Consider the following 24,851-nt stretch of genomic DNA (forward strand, 5'->3'; position numbering starts at 1 on the left):
CTAAACGAATGCTCATTTATTTTCATAACCCTAAAATGTTAAAGCAATTAACAAAAACAAAATAAGACATGGCTAGGGTGTCTGCTACCTGTTAAAGGAAGCCAAGGACACTGGAAGTTACCCTATGTATTATGCTAAAACTGTTCAGCAGCATTTAAAAATATTCTGTAAGTTTTCAATATCACGTCGTTACAACTGACTGTTTTAAAGAATGGCATAAAGCCACTGCGGTGAAAAGAAAAAAAGAAACATCAACACAACACAAAATAAACAGGAACTGAGAAAGTTCTGCCACAAGACAAAGCGCAGCCTTTCAAAAAGTTCACGATGCAAAAAGTCAACTAATTTCCAATGTTAATGAAGCGTTTTGTTTTACAAAGAAGGATCTGGCTTTTTATGTTTCGGTTAGGAAGTGAATCCTGACAGCTGACAAACAACAAGACTGACCCAAACCCAAACCAAAGCCGGCACAGCGCTCTTCAAGAATCGAAGACTGAAAACATGGACGTCATAACTGGTTCAGTCTTCACCTCCCAGTGGGAGGGAAAGAGAGCATGGATCGCACCCTTGAAATACTTGGCGGGGAAAGAAAATCCAGTCTAGGTGAGGAAAGCAGGAAGAGCAGAGCAGGAAGAGCCGGCACGCAGCTGAAAGTCTTCCGACCCCAGAGCCTAACGAGTCCTTCCTTCCTCGCACCCGGCAGCCGCCGCCCCAGCCGCGTCGCCCGCCCGGGCCCAGGCACACCTGCCAGGCCATTCAGCGACCCACGCCCGGCGCCACTACCGTCACCTCCCCCCAGCCCTCAGCCTGGGTCGGTCGCGCGGGAGGGAAAGGAGGACGGGCTCACCAGGTCCCTCCGGGCTGGACGGCGCCGGGGGCCGGTGGGGCGGAGACCCGCAGCCGGGGTCCCCCTGGGCGGGTTCCCTCAGGTAATCCTCGAAGCGCACCTGCCGGGCTTCGCCGCCGCCCGTGAACCCCCACAGGCGGTTGGCAGTGCCCCGCAGCAGGCGCCCGCTCTTCCCGGTGAACGTGGTCAGGTAGTCCATGCTGCCGCCGGGCCAGACGCGGAACGTGGACCCAGGAGGTCAACAGTTTTTGGGGTGGCGGCCACCACAAGCGCGCCCACCCGGCAGTGCGACCCGACCTGGGGTAGGCGGCTCCGCGCGCCTCACAAGAGGCGGGGAGGGGGAGGGGGGCGTTCCTCTCCCGGCCCGGGGACGGACCATCAGGAAACCATGAGTCGGGGGAGCAGAAGACGGACAAAAGTTTTTGAAAAGTTTTTCCTCCGGCTTTCAAGTGCGAAATGAGGCAGAACTTAGCTTGCCAAATAGGTATATTCTTCCTGGAACCGACGCAGTGTCAGAAAGCTGGTCGCTTTTAAGCAAACTGGACGGGTCCTCTCCGCGCACCCCCCATTCGCCTGGCGCCAATGGAGCTGGCCTGCCCCGCCCTGCCCCTCCCCGCCCCGTTTGAGCTCCGACCGAACTTTCAGGACTGCGGGGGGAAGACGTGGACACCCAGCCTTCTGCCGAGGTCAGAGAAGGAGATAAAAATGGCCTAGGGGAGACTCTGCTGGAGTTGCATGGAGTTCGGGAGCCTAAGAGGAGTCTGAAAATAACTGTCAAAAAGTTTGAAGGGTGTGTGTGTTGGCGTGGGGGAAAAAGAGGGTGGAGTGCATCACATAAACTTTTGTAGCTAGTATTTACTTTTTTTTTTTTTTTTTAGATGGAGTCTCAGATTGGAGTGCAATGGCGCAATCTCGGCTTACTGCAACCGCTGCTTCCCGGGTTCAAGCCATTCTCCTGCCTCAGCCTCCTGAATAGCTAGGACTACAGGCGCCTGCCACCATGCCCGGCTAATTTTAGTATTTTTAATAGAGACAGGGTTTCACCATTTTGGCCAGGCTGGTCTCGAACTCCTGACCTTGTGATCCGCCTGCCTCGGCCTCCCAAAGTGCTGGGATTACAGGAGTGAGTCACCAAGCCGGCCTTCTTTGTTGTTGTTGCTAAGGGCAGTGGAGATACTTTCGACACAAGAATGCAGTCATAATTAAAACGTGAATAGTAACATTTTAAGTTCGTTGTGCCATTATGAACTCATGTTGGTGTTGGACATTCTATGATCCCTGTCCTGTTGAAGCAACGTAATTGAGGGCTTTAGTTTTCAGATCTGCCTTTCAGGGACAAAAAATCTACACAGGGAAGGAGCAGTGACTTGACAGACATTTACAACCCGATTTTGCTTCCTGTGAGATCTGGTTAGTCTCTGTCTTTCACATCTGTTTGTAGCTCTTTTAGTTTTTCCAGGCATTAAATAAGTAAACCCTCTTTTTTGGAATCACTACTCTATCAATATATTGAGGAGAAAAAAAGATTTGAATTTCTTAGGGAGTTGAAGAAGTACCCACTCTAACAATAGAATCCAGAAAATCAGGCTTAAGCTTTTGGCCAAACTACTAAAGATTATCCCTCCTGACACATACCCTTTTTTTTTTTTTTAACCAGTTGACTGATCTTTTTCTCATCACTATTTTCAGCTTAAATTCTTACTAGGTTGGATAAATTTCACCATTTTAATATCAACATCACCATTATGCCTGGTGAAAAATACAGAATATCTGGGCTGCACCCTAGAGTGTCTAATTTGGTGTTTATAGGAAAGGGGGCCAGGAGAATCCACGTATCCAGCAATCCATGATTTCAGGGTTGTGTCTTGGGAAATAACTGCTCCAGACTTCCATACTTCCTAAGGACCTATTTTGATGTTGCAATGTTAGGAATGTTTGTGCTTTCCCGCAAATTCGTATGCTGAAATCCTAACCCCAATGTGATGGTATTAGGAAGTGGGGCCTTTGGGAGGTAATTCATGAGGATAGAGACTTCATTAATGCAACTTGTGTCCTTATAAATAAGGGACCTAGAGAGCTGTCCCCATCTTTCTGCCATAGGAGGACACAAAAACACATCAGTTTGCAAAGCAGAAGAAGGTCTTCACCAGAAACCAACCATGCTGGCACCCTGATCTTGGACTTCTAGCCTCCAGAACTGTGAGAAATAAATGTGTGTTTATAAACCACTCCTCTGTGGTCTTTATTATAGCATCTGTAAAGAACTAAGACAGCTACTAAGTAGCATTCCATTTGACAAGCCTTACCATGCACTTCTTCTGAGTTCAATGAAAAAGAGGCTCTGTAGTTTTAAAAATCAAATTTCAATGGCTTAGTCTAATCCTCATTAACAATTTAAATTTTTTTTCTAAGATATATTTTACGTCTTCTCGGAATTTATTGGTTATAAGCATAATGAATGCTTGAGATTTTACCTCATTAGATCTGCACTTTTACATCCAAAATTTGCAGGAACCTTCATTCTACCAATTCAAATACAGATTTACAGGTAGTTAACCTATATGTATTTTTTTTCCTGCTATTTCATAGAAGGCTAGAGCTACTGGAAAAAAATGTACAACTTTGATGACTGAATGCCTTACAATCTTTGATTTAAACTCAGCGGAGTCTTAATGTCTCTAAAATCCTTTTATTCATAGAGTCAGTGTTCTCTTTTATTCTCTATATTTGTTGTTTGAACTGTCATCATTCTCCTAAAGTTACCAAATTCATCACTTGAACATGTTACTTTGCCTTCTACATGACTCAGAAAATCATAGGCCATCAATATGAACACTTGTCCTTCCTTTTTCTCTTCAATCTACTTCAAGTTGCTCTCTCTCTACGTTGTCTTAGAAGAAGGTCTTTATTCCTGTCTATATCTTTCTTCCAAATTTTCTTTGGATAGTCTAATTATGTTGTCTGTGACTTACCAGCTTTATTATTCCTCTCTGTTCCTTTTCACTATATTTCCTTTCCTCTTATCCTTCCTCTATCAGACACATAAATCCCTCTCACCCTTAAAAAAAAGCTTTCTTATATACCATGCCTGCTTTTTCAAGCTACCTTTTGCCTCATTAAAAAAAAAAAAAACTTTATTGATATGTAATTTATGTACTGTAAATTTCACCTGTTAAAATTACACAAGTCACCTGGCAACAATTCAGGGTTATAAAGCCATCATCAAAATCTATTCTTTGAACATGAACATTTCCATCACCATAAAAAGTAACCTTTTACCCAACTGTAGTCACTTCCCAGTCACACTTGCAGCCCTAGGCAACCACTTGACTATTTCTGCCTCTGGATTTGCCTTTAATAGACATTTCATATAATACTTGGTCTTTGGGGTCTAGCTTCGTTCACTGAATGTTTCTGAGGCTTACTCATGTTGTAACATGTACTAGTACTTCATTGCTTTTTACCGCCAAGTAACATTCCATTATATAAAATATAGAATGTTTTATTGATCCATTCATCCGTCGATGGATATTTGGATTGTTCATACCTTGTGGCTATTATGAATAATGTTGTTAGAAACATCTATGTAATTAAGTTTCTTTGTTGACCTGTTTTCATTTTACATATATAGATAGGAGTGAAATTGCTGGGCCAAAATGGTGGCTTTCAATGTGCAAAAAGGTTTAATTTTGATGAAGTCCAATTTATCAATTTTTATTTTTGTCACGTCTGCTTTTTGCATTGTAGCTAAAAAATCATTAACTAATCCAAAGTATGAAGATTATTATGTTTTTTTCTATGAGTTTTATTTTATTTAGCTCTTATTTTAGGTCTTTGATCTATTTTGGGTTAATTTTCAGGTTTGGTGTGAGGAAGTGATCCAAATTCATTCTTTGATGTTTGGCTATCTAGTTGTTCCAGCACCAGTTATTGAAAAGATGATTTTTCCCCATTGTCTTCACATCTTTATCAAAAATTAACTGACCTTAAATATAAGGTTTCTGGACTATCAATTGTATTCCTAAACCCATGACATTACCAAGCTATCTTGATTACTGTTGCTTCCTAGTAAGTTTTGAAATTGGGAAGTGTGAGTCCTCTCATTTTGTTCTTCATTTTCAAGATTGTTTTAGCTATTTTGAATCCTTTTTATTCCATATGAATTTTAGGATTTAGCTTGTCAATTTCTTCAAAGAAAAAAAGTCAGTTTTAATTTTGATAGGCATTGCATTAAATCTATAGATAAGTATGGAAAGTATCGCTATATCTTCCATAAACAAAAGAATGTCTTTCCACTTACATAGATCTTAAATTGTTTTTAACATGTTTTATGTTTTTCATTGTATGAATCTTGTAGTTTTTTATGACCTACATTAATGTTTTAATTTTGTTGGTATTGTGAATAGAATTTTTTTAAGATTGTCGTTGCTACTATACAGAAATAAAATTGATTTTTGAATACTATCTTTGTATCGTACAACATTGATGGACTTACTAATAAATTCTAGTTGTTGTTAAGTGAATTTCTTAACATTTTCTCTATATAATTACATGTTACCTATAAATAAAGATGGTTTTGTTTTTTTCCTTCCAATCCAGGTGCCTTTTCTTTTCTTGCCTAATTGCTCTGGTTAGAACTTTCAGTACAATATTAAATAGAAGTTGTGGGAGCCGATACCATTTTATTCCTGAATTTGGAGAAAAAGCATTGAGTCTTTCACAATGAAGTATGATACTATCTGTTGTTTTTTTGTAGATGCCCTTACTCAAGTTTAGGAAGCACCATTCTATTCCTAATTTCTGATTTTTTTTTTGTCATAAATGGATGTTAGATTTTGTCAAATGCTTTTTCTGCTTCTGTTGATACAATATTGTGCTTTTAATCCTTTAACCTGTTAATATAGTGTTTATATTAATTAATATTTGTATATCAAATGAACCTTGCCTTCCTTAGATAACATGTAGAAAGTATAATATGATGCTTGATTTGGTTTATTGGTATTCTGCTGATGATTTTTTCTCTATATTCACATTACATATTATATTGGTTTATACTTTTCTTCTCTTGTGATATCCTTGTCTGGCTTTGGTACTTGGGCAATACTGGCCTCTTATAACGACTTGGGAAATATGGCATCCTTTTCTAATTTTTTGGAAGAGTTTCTAAAGGATTGTTACTAATTATTCTCTAAGTGTTTAGTAAAATTCACCATTGAAGCCATCTGGACCTATATATATATATATACATACCTCATTTACCTCATATATTTTACTTCATATATATAAAATCTGTAGATCAGTATGGGAAGTATCGCCATGTCTTCCATAAACAAAAGGATGTCTTTCCACTTATGTAGAACTTCAGTTGCTTTCAGCAATGTCTTGTGCTTCTCATTGTATAAATCTTGTAGTTTTTGTGACATACAATTAATGTATGTATGGTTTTTTTTTTTTTCGGTTTCTACAAATTATTTTATTAGAACGTCAAACTCAAAAGGAACTACCAGGAACATGCCTGACATGACACCTACTGTCATTGCATCCAGAATGTGTTTTATATATATGTGTGTATATATATATATTTTTTTCTTTCTTTTTCAGATTTTCTATTTCTCCTTGCATCAGGTTTGGCAGGTTTTGTCTTTCTTAGGAATTTGTCCATTTAACCTAAGTCATCTAATTTGTTGTTCGTAGTATTCCTTTATAATCCTGTTCATTTCTCTGATTTATATTAATATCAGCTCTTTATTCCTAATTTTCAAAATCTGAGTCCTGTTTTTTTCTTGCTCAGTTTAAATCTTTGTCAATTTTGTTGTTCCTTGCAGCGAGCCAACTTGATGTTTCATTAATGAGGTTTCTCTAATGTTTTTCTATTTCCTATTCCATTAATATCCATGCTAATCTTTATTATTTCCTTCTTTCTATTTGCTTTGTGTTTAGTTTCTTCTATTTCCCCCTCCAACCTCCCTAGTTTCATAAGGCAAAAGGTTAGGCTATTGATTTGAAATCCTCTTTTTTCCTAATATAGATTTTTACAGCTACATACCTCATTAGTTCTGTCCCACAAATTTTAGTATATTGTATTTTAGTTTTTAATCTCAAAGTAATTTTCCTTATGACTTATTATTTGACTCCTTGGCTATTTAGGAGTATGTTGTTCAACTTCCCACTTATTTGTGAATTTCCCACATTTCCTTGTGTTTTTTTTACTTCTAACTTAATTTAACTATAGTCAGAGAACATACTTGGTATGATTCCTTCTTCCTTTCAAAATCACTGAGTCTTTTTTATGGCCTACTTTATAGTCTATCCTGAACAATATTCCATTTTCCCTCATTTTTAAGCCTTCCATTCATCAACGAATTTCTTGAAAATTCACATTTGCTGCTTCTCTTAAGCTGCTACCCAAGCTCATTCTAGGCAATTTGTCAACCATTCATTCAGCTTTAATAAATGCTTATTCAGCACTAAGATAGAGAGAGTCCCTATTTCTATGGCAATTTCAAGCTAATGTTAGACTCCCAAAGATCACCAGTGCCAGTACAAGATATTTTTGTATGATTAGAAAGAGATACCCCTGCAAATAGACACATTACAAAAAGGTATCCCTAATCCAAAAACACAATTAAGAAAATAATTCCATTTATAATAGCATCAAAAAGACAAAAATACTTAGAAATAAATCAATCCAAGGAGGCGCAAGACATATACTGAAAAATACAAAACATCATTGAAAGAAATTAAAGAAGATCTAAGTAAATGAAAAGACATCCCATATACATGGACTAGAAAACTTAGTATTGCTAAAATGGCAATTCACAAATCAATATACAGATTTAATACATTCCCTTTCAAAATTCCACTGCTTTATTTACAAATATGAAAAAGCCCATCCTCAAATTCATGTAGAACTACAAGGAGCCCTAAAAAGCCAAAACAATATTTAAAAAGAAAAACAGAGGTCAAGGACTCATACTTCCCAATTTCAAAACTTTCTTCGAAGCTACAGTTAACAAAAACTGTTGTACTGGTGTAAGAATAGATGTACAGATCAATGAACTAGAATTTAAGGTTCAGAAGTAAACACATACATTTTGGGAAAACAAACTGATTTTCTTTTTTTTTTTTTTTTTTTTTTTTTTAGACAGAGTTTTGCTCTTGTTACCCAGGCTGGAGTGCAATGGCATGATCTCGGCTCACCGCAACCTCTGCCTCCTGGGTTCAGGCAATTCTCCTGCCTCAGCCTCCTGAGTAGCTGGGATTACAGGCACATGCCACCGTGCCCAGCTAATTTTTTGTATTTTTAGTAGAGACGGGGTTTCACATATTGACCAGGATGGTCTCGATCTCTTGACCTCGTGATCCACCCGCCTCGGCCTCCCAAAGTGCTGGGATTACAGGCGTGAGCCACCGCGCCCGGCCCAACAAAGTGATTTTCAACAATGATGCCAAGGCCATTTAATGGGGAGAAATAGTGGCTTCAACAAGTGGTGCAATAACAACTGCATACTCACATATGAAAGAAGGAAATTAGACCCTTAGCTCACACCATAGACAAAAATGAACTCCGAGTGTATTAAAGACTTAAGTGTAAGGGCTAAAACTATTAAATTTTTAGGAGAAAAGTGGGTAAATCTTCATGATCCTGGAATTGGCAATGGACTCAGAGATGACACGAAAGGCATAAGCAACAAATGAAAAATGCCTCATTACTAATAAGAGGAATGCAAATACCTGCCAATAAATACCATTTTCTTCTATCAGGATGGTGCAGGTCAAAAAGTTTAAAGTCATTTTGGTAACAGTGGGTGAAAACTACCACTTTCATATATTACTAGTAGGGGAGTGAAGAATGGTCCTATCATTTTGCAGAATCATCAAAGAGGGCCATTTTGCAGGATCTATCAACATTTTTAAAGCACATACCTTTTGACTCGGTGTCTTCAGTTCTTGTTATTTATCCTACTGATGTATGAAATGCAATTTTCTATTTGCAATAGCAAAATGTTGAAAATATCCTAAGTGGTGGCTAATAAATGATTAAATAAAATATGACATGTCCATATAATGCAATATCATTCAGCCATTAAAAACAATTAGTTCCTGGTATAACTGATTATGAAAAAATCTTGAAAAAGTATTTTTAAGGGGAAAAGATACAGAATACCACATATGGTATGCTTCAATTTTTGAAAACAATGTAAAGCATATGTAGTTATCCACATACAATAAAAGATTTGTGTTAGTATATATAAGAACTGTTAGAATATACATATATAGCATATGTTAGAATATATATATATGACAACCACTATATATATATGTTGTCTTCTGAGAAAAGAAGTGGGTGGCTTAGGGTGTGATGAGAGGGAACTGTAATTACTTTCACTGTGTGTATAACATGCACGTATCACCTATTCAAAAATGATTTTTTAAGTTGAAAAGAACTTTTTTTCATAAACCCATTCTATATTCTAGGAGCTTGCTAGACTGTCCACTATAAACTTGACTGTCATTCAACTCCCATGAAAGGCATTTGAGATAGACAGCATTTCTTAATCATCAGTAAGAAAAATGTGATCTTTCTTAAGACATCTAAGAGTTACAGGCATATCAAGTTAGGTCACCTGCAGTCAGTGTAACTGAGGTATGTCTCATCATTAAGAACATGAGCTATGAGTCTAACTTCATATCCTGCCACTTACTAGCAGCATAATGGGAAAGTAACTGACTTAGCCTCTCTCTCCCTCAGGTTCCTTACTGGTAAAATAGAGATAATATAGAGATGTTTGGAAGATTTCATAACATTGTGCAAGTAATGTGTCTACAAAAGTGCCTTTCCAAATTATTATTTCCTTTTTTCTATTTGCTTTGTGTTTAGTTTCTTCTATTGGTAAATGTGAGCTATAGTGCTTCCTATAAAATACATTATCAAGTTATACCATTAAGTTTATATTTTAAATTTTTCTTTCTTTTTTTTTTGAGATGAAGTTTCACTTTTGTTGCCTAGTGCTGGAGTGCAATGGCATGATCTCAGTTGACTGAAACCTCTGCCTCCCAGGTACAAGCAATTCTCCTGTCTCAGCCTCCCAAAGAGCTAAGATTACAGGTATGTCCTACCATGCCTGGCTTTTTTTTTTTTTGTATTTTAGTAGAGTTCAATGCAAGAAATAATTGTGTGAGGAACTGATGCTGAAGACATTATTCATTATGTTGTTAGTTAGTGTATTTTAAAATATTTTTGACAGATATTTAGAATTTTATATCAGAAAAAATCCTTATGAAGACAGTACAGCCTTTCATTAACCAGATAATACATGACCATCTTTTGTTTTGTTTGTTTGTTTGTTTTGTTTTTTTTCAGAAAAGTAGGACTACCTTGCCATTTCCTTTGATTAGTAATTTCTGGTGTAATTGGAATTATTATTATTTTTACTAGATGTTTAAATTAAAAGGACAGTATATAACTTCATACATACATATGGGAAAACAAAACTAAGAGTCAAATAGTACAGAAGGTTATATAATAGTAAATTTCTCACATCCTTCCCAAATCAACCTCTATAGCTTTGTGTATATCCTTCTGGAAATTTTGTATGCATATATTTATATAGGGGTTAGTATGTGTATATATGCATGTGCCTATCCTTTTAAAAAAAACACACAAATGGGAGCATATTGTGTTCACAGTTTTGTTGTTGCTGTTGTTTTCTTGTTTGACATAGGGTCTTACAGTTGTGTAAGTGTTTATAGTTTTGTTGTTGTTGTTATTTTCTTGTTTGACACAGGGTCTTCCTCTGTTGCCCAGAGTGGCATGCAGTGATACAATCAGGGCTTATTGCATCCTCAACCTCCTGGGATCAATCCATCCTCCTGCCTCAGCCTCCTGAGTAGCTGGGATTACCGGTACATGCTACCACACCAGCTAATTATTGTAGTTTTTATAGAGACGGTTTTGCCAGGTTGCCCAGAGTTTTCTTGAATTTCTGGGCTCAAAGGATCTGCATGCCTCTGCCTCCCAAAGTGCTGTTATAAGCGTGAGCCAAGGTGCCTGGCCCATGTCCATGGTTTTGTATAAGTATTTTTACTTCACTTTGTCTTATACACCTTTCCCTATCAATTTCTATGAGATCTCTCATTCTTTTTGCAGTTTCAGAGTTCTATTTATTGTTATCTGTTGAAAACGCCTGTTGTTGTTAGTTGCTAGAATATTTAATTATATCACATTTACTTCCAAAAAATTGTAGGAGCTAAAAACTCACTGGAAAGGACATTGTTAATTAGTTGGAAACTTGTATGCTACTGTATGTAGGTTACTTAGTTAAACCACTTCCCAAAATGTTTTAAGAAATTCTGCCCCCTGGCACTATTCCTTAAAGGAAACATTGTTCTTTTAATTGTAGAAATAGTGCCAATGCAATATTTCTTGTTTAAAGCAAATTAATGACATTTTAAAAAGAAAAATTTCAAATAAGAAAATTATTGCTAAAAATCTGAAGAAAAATGACATGAAATCTAGAAAATGGCTCTGATTTTATTTATATACCAAAAGAATGATATAATCAGTAACCTAAAAATAATTAAAACCAGATTAACAAAAAAATTGGTTTGTAATGTTTATATTTTCTTAATAGTTAGATAAATTAAATTATTCCTATTTTAAGGGGACTATTCTTTGATTGTTTACATTGGCCAATGACTGAGGTTCTGGTTAATGTTCAGTTTTCTCAAATTTTTGTTCCTGCCTTACCTCCCATCTCTGTCAGTCATACTATACACCAAACTCTTTGAATTCAAGCTCACTTCTTTATCTTTTTCTGAAGATACATCAAATGGTTTTTCTACTATCATACATTCCCTGACATACATCCTGGCTCAGTAAAACTATTATGAGTAGCCACAACATTGTGTTCATTACTTTTTGAAAATACTTTTCAACACATCTAAAATTATTGAATTTTAGGAAGTAAGCAGAACTATAACATCCTGAGAAAACACAGAGACATCAAATATATGAGCACCACCATGCATCTGCAGATCTTTAAGCAAAATAGTAAAAGTGAAATCTGTGTCCTCATTATAAGGCTAGCTATATTAATAAACTCAGAAAATAACAGCTAGATCTTAAAAGAACAAAATGAAAAAGTAATTTTGTCCCATAATATGTTATATCTTCCTGTCAAACATTTTATAAGATAGAAATATTAGGGTTGGCTCACACCTGTAATCTAAGCAGTTTGGGAGTCTGAGGCCAGAGGAACACTTGAGGCCAGATATTCAAGACCAATCTGGGCAACATAGCAAGACCCTATCCCTGCAAAAAAAAATTAAAATTACTGGACATGGTCATGCAATCCTGTTAGTCCTAGCTATTTGGGAGGCTGAGGCAGGAGGATCTCTTAGCCTAGGAGTTGGAGGCTGCAGTGAGCTATAGTCACACTATTGCACTCCAGCCTGGGTGATAGGACAAGACTCTGTCTCCAAAAAAAAATCACTCAAATTTCTAATATGATAAGCAAAACCACTGATGGGATCAATAAAGCAGACTGACACACTGATATTAAACTAAGCAAAGAGATTGTAAGTTTAGAAACTAGGGGATCAATCTACTATACCATCACTACATCTGCATCTGCCAATAAACCTAAAGCTTAACTTTATAGATAGCCAAATTTGTTTTCCTTAAAATGGACCATTTCTTTATTTACAGCAGTTGTGTATTTTTCTCCACTAAAATGGTTATGCTAGCATTCAAATTCCTTATCATATATGAGACTTCCACCTGTGTCCCAAATGACCACAAAGAGGAAGAATGTGGGTTAATGTTTGAATACAACCATGATCACAGCATTGAAGAGTATATGACAGAGATTTAATATGGCCTTTCAATAGAGTGGGACAGAGTCTAATATTAATTTTCTAAAAAGTTCCTCTCTAGGAAATATCAACCTTGGATATAATAATTGCATACCCTACTAAAAACCAAGTAATATTTTCTCAATTCTGAAAATTGTCCAAAAAGTGTTAATTTCCTCACTTGTCAGAAAAACACTACATGGCAGTCAAGCCAAACAAGGACTCAGCAATACCATGGTTAAGAATTATAATTGAAACTTAGGTCACAATAAATCACACCAACTTACCATATAATTATTCCAGTTCTATTTTTAATCCTATTAAAGACTGTAATTACAATGATATAATTACAGCCCCCAAATACTCCATACCTGGAATGTGGCAGCTTCTGGAGCTTTTGGATCAATTTCACTCAGCTCACTGGACAAGTGCCAACTGGTATTACCAATGGTATCTAAAGTTGTGAAAACTCAACAAAGCTTTAAAAACCTTTAGAAACAATAGCTCATCAGGATCTCTAAAGAGTAATGTTACATCATGAAGACAAACATTCTCATTTGCTTTCTACTGCAGGTTTCTTTTACTGCCTGAACGTTCATTGAGGTTGCAGTAGAGTGTGTGTGTCTATAGAAGGTACTGTATGCATAGCTATGAGGAGGTCTTACCCTCTGTCTTTTTATCTTTTTGGGCCCTTCCTCTCTACCCTTGTTCTTCCTCTTCTCCTCTCTTAATTCTATAATGGGTGTCCACATGTTGCTCCATCTTCTCATGTTAATTGAATAGAATTTTGATACTTATTCTTAATCTGAAAAACTGATAAGTGAAAACATTTGTTTTATAGTATATTAAGTGCTTTATTCAACTATATTAATTTCACATATTTTAAAGTTATATAACTTTTAGCTAAATTTTTAGAGAGTTTTTAGGTTAGAATTGTTTGAAATAATTTCCCTATCTTTTATTAAAGATAATAGGGCCAGGTGCAGTGACTCACACCTGTAGTCCCAGCCCTTTGGGAGGACAAAGCAGGTGGATCATGAAGTCAATATTGAGACCATCATGGCCAACATGGTGAAACCCAGTCTCTACTGAAAAATACAAAAATTAGCTGGGCATGGTGGCACATGTCTGTAGTCCCAGCTACTTGGGAGGTTCAGGCAGGAGAATCGCTTGAACCCAGGAGGCAGATGTTGCAGTGAGGCAAGATTGCACCATTGCACTCCAGCATAGGTGACAAAGCGAGACTATGTCTTAAAAACAAATAATAATGGAGAGAAAAGGAAACAAATAGGCAGAATATTTGGGAAGAACGTAAGTCTGTGGCTAGCAAGTTTCCAGCTTTAACCTGTAACCGGTGGTTAGGCAGTTTTTTTGTGGTTGTTGTTCTGTCAGGGGAATGTTTGAACCTGGGGACTGTGTCAATACAAGACAAAATGAAGTACGACAAAAAAAAAAAAAAAGACAGCCTACCTTCAAGTTCATCCATCTCAGAAAAAGTGCTGGGCAGCAATGCCAAATTTTTATCAACTGTCCAATTGCTTCAGCCATGATGCATGAACAGCAAACTCCTAAGTGCTGCAGGTAACGTTTGAAAGTAGAACTTATTCCTCTTCCCAAAGTAGATGGGAGTTCCCTAACTCCCCACTTCCCTATACCAAACACGATCTTGGAAAGATGCCAATCACCTGAGGTGAATCAGCCCAAAGGCAGTCAGCATATAGGAAGAGAAACTCAAACCTAGATGGTCAATCTTTATGATCCAGCATTGACTAGACAGGTTTAATTTTCAAACAGAATCACGCACTGGTCATTTTCTCCTGTTGCAGGCCTACTTTTAATTCCCAAGTCTTCCCAGAAAGCAGCAGACACAGCAATACAACCAGATTCAGAACTCAAATCTGTGCTGCTCTAACAGGCTTGAAGGTGAGTTGGATCATATCTAGTTGCCTCTCAAGAGAGAAGCAGAGCATGCTGAGCCACCTCAGCCCCACAGAGTCTCATATGGATGCTAAGCTGGCTGTAGAACCACCACCAGCAGTAGAATTTATCAAATGCATTGAACAAGGACTGATTGGGAGCCACATCTTACCTACCCTACTGGTTTTCTAGGAGTTAGGAAGGAACTGGTGGGGATAAGATTCTTAAAATATACAGACATCAACAACATTGTTAGGCCCTCAGATTGAGCTGGTTCTGCTAACACACTGCATGATATGTAAGCAGATGTATTGATGTTTGCTCATTAAAGCCTATACATTATGTACTAAAATGAAATCTCCCAGCTTAGACTTTACCCCCACTTTAGTCCTTCTCCAACATTGTAGCCAAGGTAATCTGAAATTCACCATCTAAGTATTGCCTTTTCTCTGCTTTAAAAACACTCCTTGTTCACAGCAGCAGCTTCCTGTTGATAATGAGAATCAGCTGTGGAACTTCTTTAAAAAATTCAAATTCTCCAACTGTTCCCAGAGATTCTGACTCCATGGTTGTAGGGTGGAGAACTCAGGAACCTGCATTTTTAAATTACAGGCCATATTTGAGACCTGCTGCTTTATAGTTCTTCCAAATGCTTTTTGCATATTTACTTCATGTGAGTCACACACTGACTGCTGATAAAGGTCCGTGAGACTACATCTGGTAATCACTGAGAAGTGATGTATGTGTTTCATACACGTGTGCAAAGAACAGGCACTGTTTAAAGCTGCCAGTGTTTTATGCTCCAGATGCCTTGGCCCTTGCCTCAGCAGCTAAGGATATAACGTGCATGGGATGTACAACTACAAGATGGTGGAAGCTCCATCAGTCAGGATACCTGAGTAACTATATGGATCAGAGCCCCTGCTCCCAATACGACCCAGAATTGGATATGTAAGATGAACAAGAAATACATCAAGAAATAAACACCTATTTCAGTAAGTCACTTAGGTTTCGGGGTTCATTTAGCATCATAACATAAGCTTAGTCTATCTTGACTGACAGGAGGTTTTGCAAATGATTAAGTTACGTTTTTAATGGTATATTAATATACTAACAACCATTAGATTTGTTAATGACTTTGCTTTTCAATGTCTCTCACCATGTCTCTATTCTGAAAAGTATTCTGAGATTTCAAAACTATTCATTTACCTTTTGTGTATGCAAATAAGGATTTTCTTAATATAATACAACCAGAGGAAAAAACAATGAAAGCAAAATGGGGAGAATGCTGAGTTGCTAAAGCTAAAAAGAATATCCTGATAATTTATACTCCCAGTTTAAAAATTTAGTTTCCTATCAGCCTTATTCTCTCAGTGAGTATCTTTATAATCAGAAAATGTAAATTTGAACTTGCAAAACACATGTAGGTTCATAATTGCCATTTTTATGGATATATATTATGTCTCCCATAAAAGTACACTAGAAAATGGTTGAAAATAATTACTTTTAGAGCTACAAAGAATACATCTCAATTGTCTTTCATACGATACCCTTAACTTACTACTGTCAACCTTAACCATAGGATGTGAGCGGGGCCTTGGTGTTTATCTAGTGAAGCCTTTCATTTTTATAGATTGGGTAACCAAGGCCTAGAGAGGTCAAGTGTATCTCTCGAGGTCACATACTGGGAAAAGAACAGAGCCAGAACTGAGGATGTGCCCATGGGAAATGCTGCCACATGAAGTTTCCCTCCATCTTTTACTCAAGCAATTAACTTACTCTCTCAATTCACCCAAACATTTGGTTAAAGTGGCATGATGTCCCACAAAGCGTTTTCCAGCTGTGAAAGCTAGGTCAAACTATTTACTTATTTACTTATGTAGCTTTCTTAGTTTATTATTATTATTATTTGGAGACAGAGTTTCACTCTGTTGCCCAGGCTGGAGTGCAGTGGTGCAATCTCGGCTCACTGCAACCTCCACCTCCTGGGTTCAAGCGATTCTCCTGCCTCAGCCTCTAGAGTAGCTAGGCCTACAGGTGCCTGCCATCATGCCTGGCTAATTTTTGTATTTTTAGTAGAGGTGTTTCACCACATAGGCCAGGCTAGTCTCTAATTCCTGACCTTGTAATTTGCCCACCTCGGCCTCCCAAAGTGCTGGAATTACAGATGTGAGCTACTGAGCCCAGCAGAAATGTAGCTTTCTAATTTGTAAAATAACAGCAAATAGTGCTTAACTTGGAGTTCTTCTATGATTAGAAAGGAGATGACATATGTACAGTGTTAGGCCCATTGTTCCATGGCCTTAAATTTAAAAAATTGGATTTATTCCCTTCAGATTTCAGCCTGTTCTTCTAGACCAGGGAACAGCAAACTATGGCCTGTGAACCAAATGTGGCCTGCCACCTGTTTTTATAAATTCTGTTTTATTTGAACACAGCCATGCCCATTCATTTGTGTATTGTCTATGGCTGGTTTGGGACTATACCAGCAGAGGTGACTAGTGTGACAGAGACTTTATGGCCCAAAAAGCCTAAAATATTTGCTCCCTGGCCCTTTTTCAGAAACATTCTGTTAGACTATATTCTAAACTGCTGAGGTCATTTTGATTCTTTCACCCACAGTGTCATTCAGGATCCCTAATTACTGGGTCAACCACAAATTTGCCTCTTTTAAGGTTGTTCAGAAAAAATATTTAATGAGACATGGTCAAGGAAAGTCACAAGACACAGGTCAAGTGACTACCTTCGAGGTTGACAATGAATTACAGATGTGAGCTACAGATGTGAGCTCACTGAACACATTAATCTAAAGAAGTATGAATCCACTAAATGCTACTATCACCCAGAACTCATTTATCAACAATGCCACATATTAGTTAAATACCTTTCTAATATGCAAAAGATGAGGTACAGACTCCAAATGATCACTTTTTTCCCTTCTGAAATGGTTTCAAGTCTATGATGTTTCCATATCCTTTAACTCCATTTCAACCCCATTTGTGAAATTTGGATTAACCACTTAACTACAGATTTCTGGCAGATCTCTCATTATCCAGAATGAGATACAGAATGGCTAGCTGTCACCAAACCTGATTCTTCTTTTTTTCTGGGCATATAGTGACACTATATTTCCCAGATTCCTTTTTGAGCAGCGGTGCTCAAGTGACCATTTTTTAGCTAATGGAAGGACTGCAGAAATGATGTGTGCTATTTCTAGGCCTGGCCAAAGAGAGCTCCCATTGTGATCTCCATGTTCTTTTCTTTTCACATACTTGTAGCAGATAAACATGGTGACTTGAGAAGCATTTATTAAATATGACAGAGCCTTGAGATAGAAGATCCCTGGGTCCTTGAATCCACCCTTAGAGGAAATCCACCACCACCTAGGAGCTCCAAATGTAGGCTCAAACAAGAATCAACTTCTCTTATATTTAAGCCATTTTATATATTTTGAGGTTTGTTACAGGAGGGAGTATAATTGTCAAAAATATACTATGATTCTGATAAGATTATTGCCAAAGGTTTTGTGACCACATAGGAAAATACTCTGGTTTTATGGACCAAGAGGTTTCAATTCATGTAAAGTAGATGTAGGTGTTCTTTCACTGTATCCCTGTGTGCCTTAGCCTATAAATTTCTATTTTACAGTATTTCTTTTGTACCTCTTGTAGTTCATTCTTCTTAATTGAGAAAAATAAAGCAAAACTGAGGCTGAATGTGACTGTACACATCTGAAGTCACAGCTACTTGGAACACTGAGCTGGGAGGATCTCTTGAGCTCAGGAGTTCAAGCCTAGCCAGGGCAATATGGCAAGACCCCATCTCTAAAAATAAAAATAGCTAAATAGGCATTAAACTTACTCTGTCTTTTAATAAACCATTAAACAACACAAGCCTGCCCATCCCTCTTGCCTTTATTGTAGGACTTCCCTTTTCACTAGTTTTTTTAGTGTTTCTATAACCTCACTCTGTGTTTTGTTCCTGGTAATGTGTTACTCTGTTGTTTCTTATAAGAACAAAGTTCAGAACACAACTTGTCAGATCACACTGGTTTCTCCCCACTTTGCTTTCTAAAATTATTCATGGCCTTCTTTGCCAGAGTTTGATTTTTTGGGTATGTAACCAACACTCACATTAAGAAACCCTATTCTAGTAGATGTGGAGAAAGATTCCTCACTCCCATAATCACCTCAGGCCTCTGGCAACTTTTGTAGTCTGTTTGTAAAAAGCCTTATTTCATCCTATATCTAGACACAATATTCAATATTTTTAACACTTGTATTTTAGTATGCTGTACGTGGAGATAACATGCTTCTATTGATCCTGATCCCTCTCCATCTTATTTACAGAGAAGATGCAAGGCAGGCTGTTGACACTTCCTGACATACCTTTCTGGGCTTGCTCTTTCAGCCCAACATTTTCACTTACTAGCTTCAAAGGCTATGAGGTCCCAATCAAGACACCCTACTCTGTAAAGTCCTCTTTATGCCAGTTTGACTTAGCTTCAATTGGCACAGAAAAAAATTGGAAACTGAAAGATGTGATTGTAAGCTTATATGGCAAACAGGAGAAGATAGCTGTGTGCAAAATAGTTCATGGCTAACAGAATGATGTTTCTTTAGCTAGCAAATTTGTATGTTGTGAATGCCATTAGCATGATGGCATGTACTTGACAACTTGTAGAGTTATACTGCCATCTATGTAGATGCTTTTTTAAAATTTTAGTAAAAAATACAGAAGTGAGTTTTACCTCAGTGAATTTCTACAACATGCAAATTAGCTTGTCATAAATAAATAAAGTAAATTTACTTTATAATATGCATATTTTCTAGTTTGATTTTGGAACTGGTAAAAAGCATGCTATGTATTCTTTCAAGTATTATAATCAAACATAGGATATATTTGTTAAAAACAAACTTGGAACTATTTCTGCAAAATCTGAACATTGAATCACTGACAAAACTTGAATTTCAAAATTTTTAATTTGTCTTTCTCAGATGTAATTTAAATATAATCAGTTTAAGATGTTTCTAAAAAGTGATTTGCAAAGAAACAAATGTTATTTTTAGGCTATCAAAGTTACTTTCCAAAGTAAAGATTATGTGTTATTCACACTTTAAATATACATACTTATTTATATTATTTTTAAATAGAGGATTTCTCTGCCATTCTCACTACTTTCTCCTCAAAAGAAGAGACCATATGTTTTAGATAAAATAAAAAGAGCTCTATACAGAGGCCTGCTTATCCTTAAGGTCTCAATGAAGATAATGTGCATTAGTAAGGGAAAAATTATAAGTATCATGAAAATATAAGATATAGTTCATTATATATGTGTATATATACGTGTGCATTATGTATGTGTGTATATATATATATAAACAAATATGAAAATATATGTGTTGGTATAGATGCACAAATATATATATACAAATATACAAACGTATATATTTGTATATATGCAAATATATATATTTTTTTGCATTGGTTGTATGATACAGTAAGTCTTTAATAAATATGAACTATTTTCATTCCCCACAAATTTGATATTGAGCGTTCACAAGATGAAATATGTGAAAGTAGTCTTTGTTTGTATTATTAACACCCTCAGGTGTTAACAGTATAAACAAAGAAAGAAAACGAAACAAGGAGAAATATTTCCTTGTTAAATATCATTGCCTTTTCCTTGATATACCAGAGATAAACCAAAGTAAGATATTCAACATCTTGGAATTCTTGGCAGTGGCAGATGGCAGGGCGGTTATAAGATTTTTACTTGCTCCCGAAGGACACTGTGACTACCTTGATTATACTTATCTTAACATACTAATTTTTTGTTTATGTGTCTGTCTCTGAGAATGGAAACCATTAATGTAGCTGTCTACATTAACATGACCCTACACTCACTCTACTGTCTCCTAGTTTATTCTATGAGCTTCTGGACTTCTTCAGTATATCTAGTGTAATTCTAGAATTGCACTAGAATCTACTGTATAAACTATTGATTAATGCTTTCTATTGAATATAAATTCTTCACTTGATATTATTGACATCAATTGATTTTCTTCAATATCAATTCTGTAGTGTCTAGAGTACACTCTTAGGGATACCTGATTCTGATTTGATAGGAGCTAATTGACAACTCTATAAATTATAAAAGCTGATAGCAAGGCAAAACAATTTTTGTCTATAAACAAATACATTCTTGTGTAGGCAAATTCTTCCCAATAGACTGAATTGACTCTTTTCCCCAACATTGGAAAAATGTACTTTTGTCTGTACTTTCATTTCAATCATCTTAAGCTATAAATATGTCTGGTTTTTGAGTTCTCCCTTGAACTATCTGTAACATCTTACTGGTTCCTTCATTAAGGAATTTTATAAAATATTTAACATATGTTAATTTTTATGTCTTAATTTTGTGTTTTTTGGGGAAAAGGTTCCTTAAATGGTACTTGTTTTATTTCACTGTAGAACCCATTTTGGATATATTTACACACACACACACACACACACACACACACACACACATTAAAGCTCTTTCTTCTGACATAATATAATTTTAAAATAGCAAAAGGGAATAAAATTGTTGCTATGTTTATTCATTGTTTTGGATACAGTGCATCATGGTCCTACAGTAGTAGAAGAATTTTAGGTTTCTTGAAATGTTATATTTTATAATCACAAACAATCTTTATCAGTAGCAACAAGGTTAGGAGTAACAACAAATTATTTTAATTATAATTCCCTAGCCAAGGATAATAATATTGTACTGTAGCAAAACAAACAAGCTGAGAAGCAGAGGGGTATGTGGAACATGTTTGCGGTATGCCAAAGGAATGATTACGATTTGACTACCAGGTTTTGTTTGTACTCACTGAGGGCTAATGAGCAATGGAGAGAATTTTATGCAGGAGCTGCTCTTGTGGAGGGAACAGAGAGAGACTAGGTGACTAGAAGAATAAGGAAAAGGGAAAGCAAACAAATATAATCATATCCATCTAAGAATGTGGCTTCCTATAAATAGGGAGCCTGTCACCATGGGCATATCTAAATGACAGGAATGTAAAGAGCAGTGTCTGAGTGTCATTTACTCTGCTTCATAGTTGAAACCAAAATTCCCTTCACTAGCCTATTCTACTCACTTATTCTTCCTAATATGTATTCATCTAAAGAAAAACAGGATCATTTGGATTATCCCATGAAGCCCAAACAAATAGACAAAAACATAGTAGCACATAGGAGAAACTACTTGTATTTGAAATAGAAAGGTTCTGGAAGCAAAGTTTTTCTGTCCCAAATACAAGGCATCTACTTTTTTTTTTATAGTCTCGCTCTGTTACCAGGCTGGAGTGCAGTGGCACAATCTCGGCTTAATGCAGTCTCCACCTCCTGAGTTAAGGTGATTCTCTTGCCTCAGCCTCCTGAATAGCTGGGATTACAGGTATGTACCGCCACATCCAGCTAATTTTTGTATTTTTAGTAGCGACAGGGTTTCACCATGTTGGGTCAGGCTGGTCTCAAACTCCTGACCTCAGGTGATCCACCCACCTCAGCCTCACAAAGTGCTGGGATTACAGGCATGAGCTATGATGCCCGGCCACGTGGCATCTACTAAACCAGTCAGGAATCAGTAGATCATCAGCAAACAGGTAGTGTCTACCTTTGGGGATGTTGGCTGAGTTCATTTTAAGTCTTTGAAAACTATTCTTGGTTTCTCTAGGAAGGAACCATAAAATGTAAGACATACTGGCACAAATACTGCCACTTAGTAAGTTGCAAAAAGGTTTGGCTGTTAATAGCTCGCAGAATTCCTGTTTGCCTTACTTTTCCAGAAGTAATGAAAAAATTGATATGCTTTACAGTGAGTAAGTACAGTAAGGGGTTCATATGATGTTAAAAGGAATGCCTTTCTATATGACAAACACATACCAGCTTAAAGGGTTTCCTATTGATCACAAAACATCAGAAGGCCTTAGTCTGCACTTATAAGAATGAGATCAGTACAGGACTCTATTAAATGCTTGATTTGGATGAGTTGGTAGCTCAGCATTCCATCAGTCAACCATTAAAATGAACTGCCAGTGACGAATGCCACGAGAGTTAAGTACAGAGCTAGAACTGCGCCATCATCAACTCCTGTTAAAGAAAATCATAACTAAGGAATTAAATCTGGGGCAAATTGCCCAAAGTATTCACAAGTATAACATCTACCATAGAATCATTTTTGGGAGAGATAACTTGACATTTTTTTTGTCTTCTGGCTTTTGTCAAGACTATATCTAAAACTGCTGCACACCAATGAATTTGTCCTATTGTAAAAAATCATTTAGAGAATGATTTTCTGGCATCCATTTAAATGATTAATCACTCATACTTTAAGAAACTTCTTTCTTATAGTTATTTCTAAAACTTGAGGCTGGGTGTAGTGGCTCATGCCTGTAATCCCAACTCTGGGAGGCTGAGGGGGGCGGCAGATTGCTTGAGCTCAGAAGTTCAAGACCAGCCCGGGCAATATACCAAAACGCTGTCTCTACTAAAACTACAAAAAATAGCTGGGTGTGGTGGTACATGCCTGTAATCCCAGCTACTTGGGATGCTGTGGCATAAGAATCGTTTGAACCAAGGAGGCAGAGGTTGCACTGAGCCGAGATTGTGCCACTGCCCTCCAGCCTGGGCCACAGAACGAGACTCTGTCTAAAAACAAAAACAAAAACCTTCCTAAGGCACAAACCCATTTCTTTTCATCTTTAAAATAAATTTACAAAAGGCTCTATAATATACTCAAAAATAGAAGGGTAGAATGGCCAATCACATATATGCAACAATTTTCAAGATTTTCCCATATTTGCATCTATTTTCTTTGATAAAACATTTTAAAGCAAATTCTAGACATATATACTTCACTATGGATGCCTAAATTTTAAAAGATTTTGACATTCATTTCTATCCATTAGGCAACACTATCACACCTAGTGAAATTAGCAGTCATTCTTTGGTGGAATCCATGAACCAAAATCTCCTCTCTTGGCAAAAATATCTTTTTGCAGCTGGTTCTTTAAATCATTCAAACAAGGCCCACATATTATAACTGATTAAATCTTTAGTCATTAAGACCAGTGCCTCTCAAACTTAAATATGTAAATGAATCACTTAGGGATCTTAAGATTCGGTAGGGTCTAGGCAGGACCAGAGCTATTGCATTTTAACATCTCCCAGGTAGTGCCAATGTTGCTGGACTCAAAGTGGACCACACTAGCAAGACCCTAGCAAAGACCCATTTGTTTTGTCTTGTTTTGTTTTGAATTCCAAGAGCTTGTTATAGGAACAGGTCAGTTATCCTGGTCTAGATTTGCATGTTTGCTTCCATGTGGTATTACTGAACTCATTCCTCCTTTATTACCCTTAATTTGTAATTAAGTAAATGATGTTAAGCCTAAAAACTTGAATAGACTCAAGCTCACCCTTTTTGGGGAATAATTTATTGAGGAGATACGTGATCATTTAAGTATTTGATCTGTAGGAATATCATCCTTATACTTCACAGTAATTATAGTGTTAAAAAGAGGGCTCTACAGTCAGATTTCTGTTAGTTCACATCCACCTCCATCACTTACTACTTGTATGACTTCAGCAAGTTACTTAATTTCCCTAACCTCAGTTTTCTCATCTGTAAAATAAGTAAAATAATTATAGAACACATGACGAGTGATCAGTAAATGTATGCTATTATAACTTGATTTTGTAACATTTTTACTCTGAGACAAAATATTTTGGTTGTTGAGACGTTTCTACTAAAACTAACTTTTTGGTCCTATGTTCATTTGAGGCTACCCTATAAATCAGCTATAGGTTTGCACGGAACTAGGCAAGACCCTCAGAGGGAGCATATTACTAGTTTTTGGAGGATTTTCTTTTCATATTTTAACTTACCTGTCAGGTTATAATGGCTCATAAAGCCTAAAAATAAGACTTTAACAAATCTTATATTAACTCAACCAAGTAAGTCTTTCAAAGAATATTAGTTCTTGGTAGTTTATCATAGAAATTTTGTAACAAAATGGTACTAAGTAAAATGTTTCAAAATCATCCTAAGGTGGATATTAGAAAACTAAGGGAGATTATCGTTGATTCATGGAAATCCCATATGAATTATATAGCCTTTTTGTATGTCCTTATTAATAAGTAAATTGCTAGAGTTAAGTATATGGGACTTCTGATATTTCCTTAT

The 24,851-nt window shown here is 36.7% G+C and overlaps 2 protein-coding genes across 39 annotated transcripts in view; one reads left to right on the forward strand and one right to left on the reverse strand.

Annotated features, from left to right (window-relative positions):
• The window catches only part of OXR1 (oxidation resistance 1), a 484,621-nt gene that overhangs the window by 96,756 nt on the left and 363,014 nt on the right, over positions 1-24,851 (reverse strand). For 6 of the 34 annotated variants that reach the window (XR_013528164.1, XR_013528163.1, XM_035277537.3 and 3 more), the window contains exon 1: positions 948-1,179. The exons of 26 other annotated variants lie outside the window; for them this stretch is intronic. The gene's annotated coding sequence lies outside the window, so the exon portion shown is untranslated. Of the gene's footprint in view, positions 1-847; positions 1,180-24,851 lie in introns of those variants that run through there. 2 more of the 34 variants (XM_078353374.1, XM_078353362.1) reach the window with 1 other exon arrangement.
• On the forward strand, positions 422-23,337 carry LOC103788664 (uncharacterized). Of its 5 annotated transcripts, XR_013528165.1 has the most exons (8): positions 422-603; positions 1,493-1,637; positions 1,726-9,956; positions 13,277-13,336; positions 14,096-14,284; positions 14,530-14,626; positions 15,427-15,615; positions 21,950-23,337. XR_013528165.1 is itself a non-coding variant. In XM_078353381.1 (3 exons), the coding sequence occupies exon 1, from the start codon at positions 555-557 to the stop codon at positions 1,305-1,307; it is 753 nt and encodes a 250-aa protein (XP_078209507.1). In that variant the 5' UTR covers positions 422-554; the 3' UTR covers positions 1,308-1,637; positions 1,726-2,257; positions 2,948-5,311. The 5 variants fall into 5 exon arrangements, 4 of the variants coding, with proteins under 4 accessions (XP_078209507.1, XP_078209508.1, XP_078209506.1 ...); XM_078353381.1 differs by lacking the exons at positions 13,277-13,336; positions 14,096-14,284; positions 14,530-14,626; positions 15,427-15,615; positions 21,950-23,337 and having other exon boundaries at positions 422-1,637; positions 1,726-2,257; positions 2,948-5,311; XM_078353382.1 differs by lacking the exons at positions 13,277-13,336; positions 14,096-14,284; positions 14,530-14,626; positions 15,427-15,615; positions 21,950-23,337 and having other exon boundaries at positions 422-1,637; positions 1,726-1,970; positions 2,948-5,311.

The sequence above is a fragment of the Callithrix jacchus genome, chromosome 16, assembly GCF_049354715.1.
Source record: "Callithrix jacchus isolate 240 chromosome 16, calJac240_pri, whole genome shotgun sequence".
Classification (NCBI taxonomy): Eukaryota; Metazoa; Chordata; class Mammalia; order Primates; family Cebidae; genus Callithrix; species Callithrix jacchus.

Excerpts from the sequence above, each read along its gene's own strand:
- LOC103788664 (XM_078353380.1), top strand. The coding sequence starts at position 555 with ATGGATCGCACCCTTGAAATACTTGGCGGGGAAAGAAAATCCAGTCTA.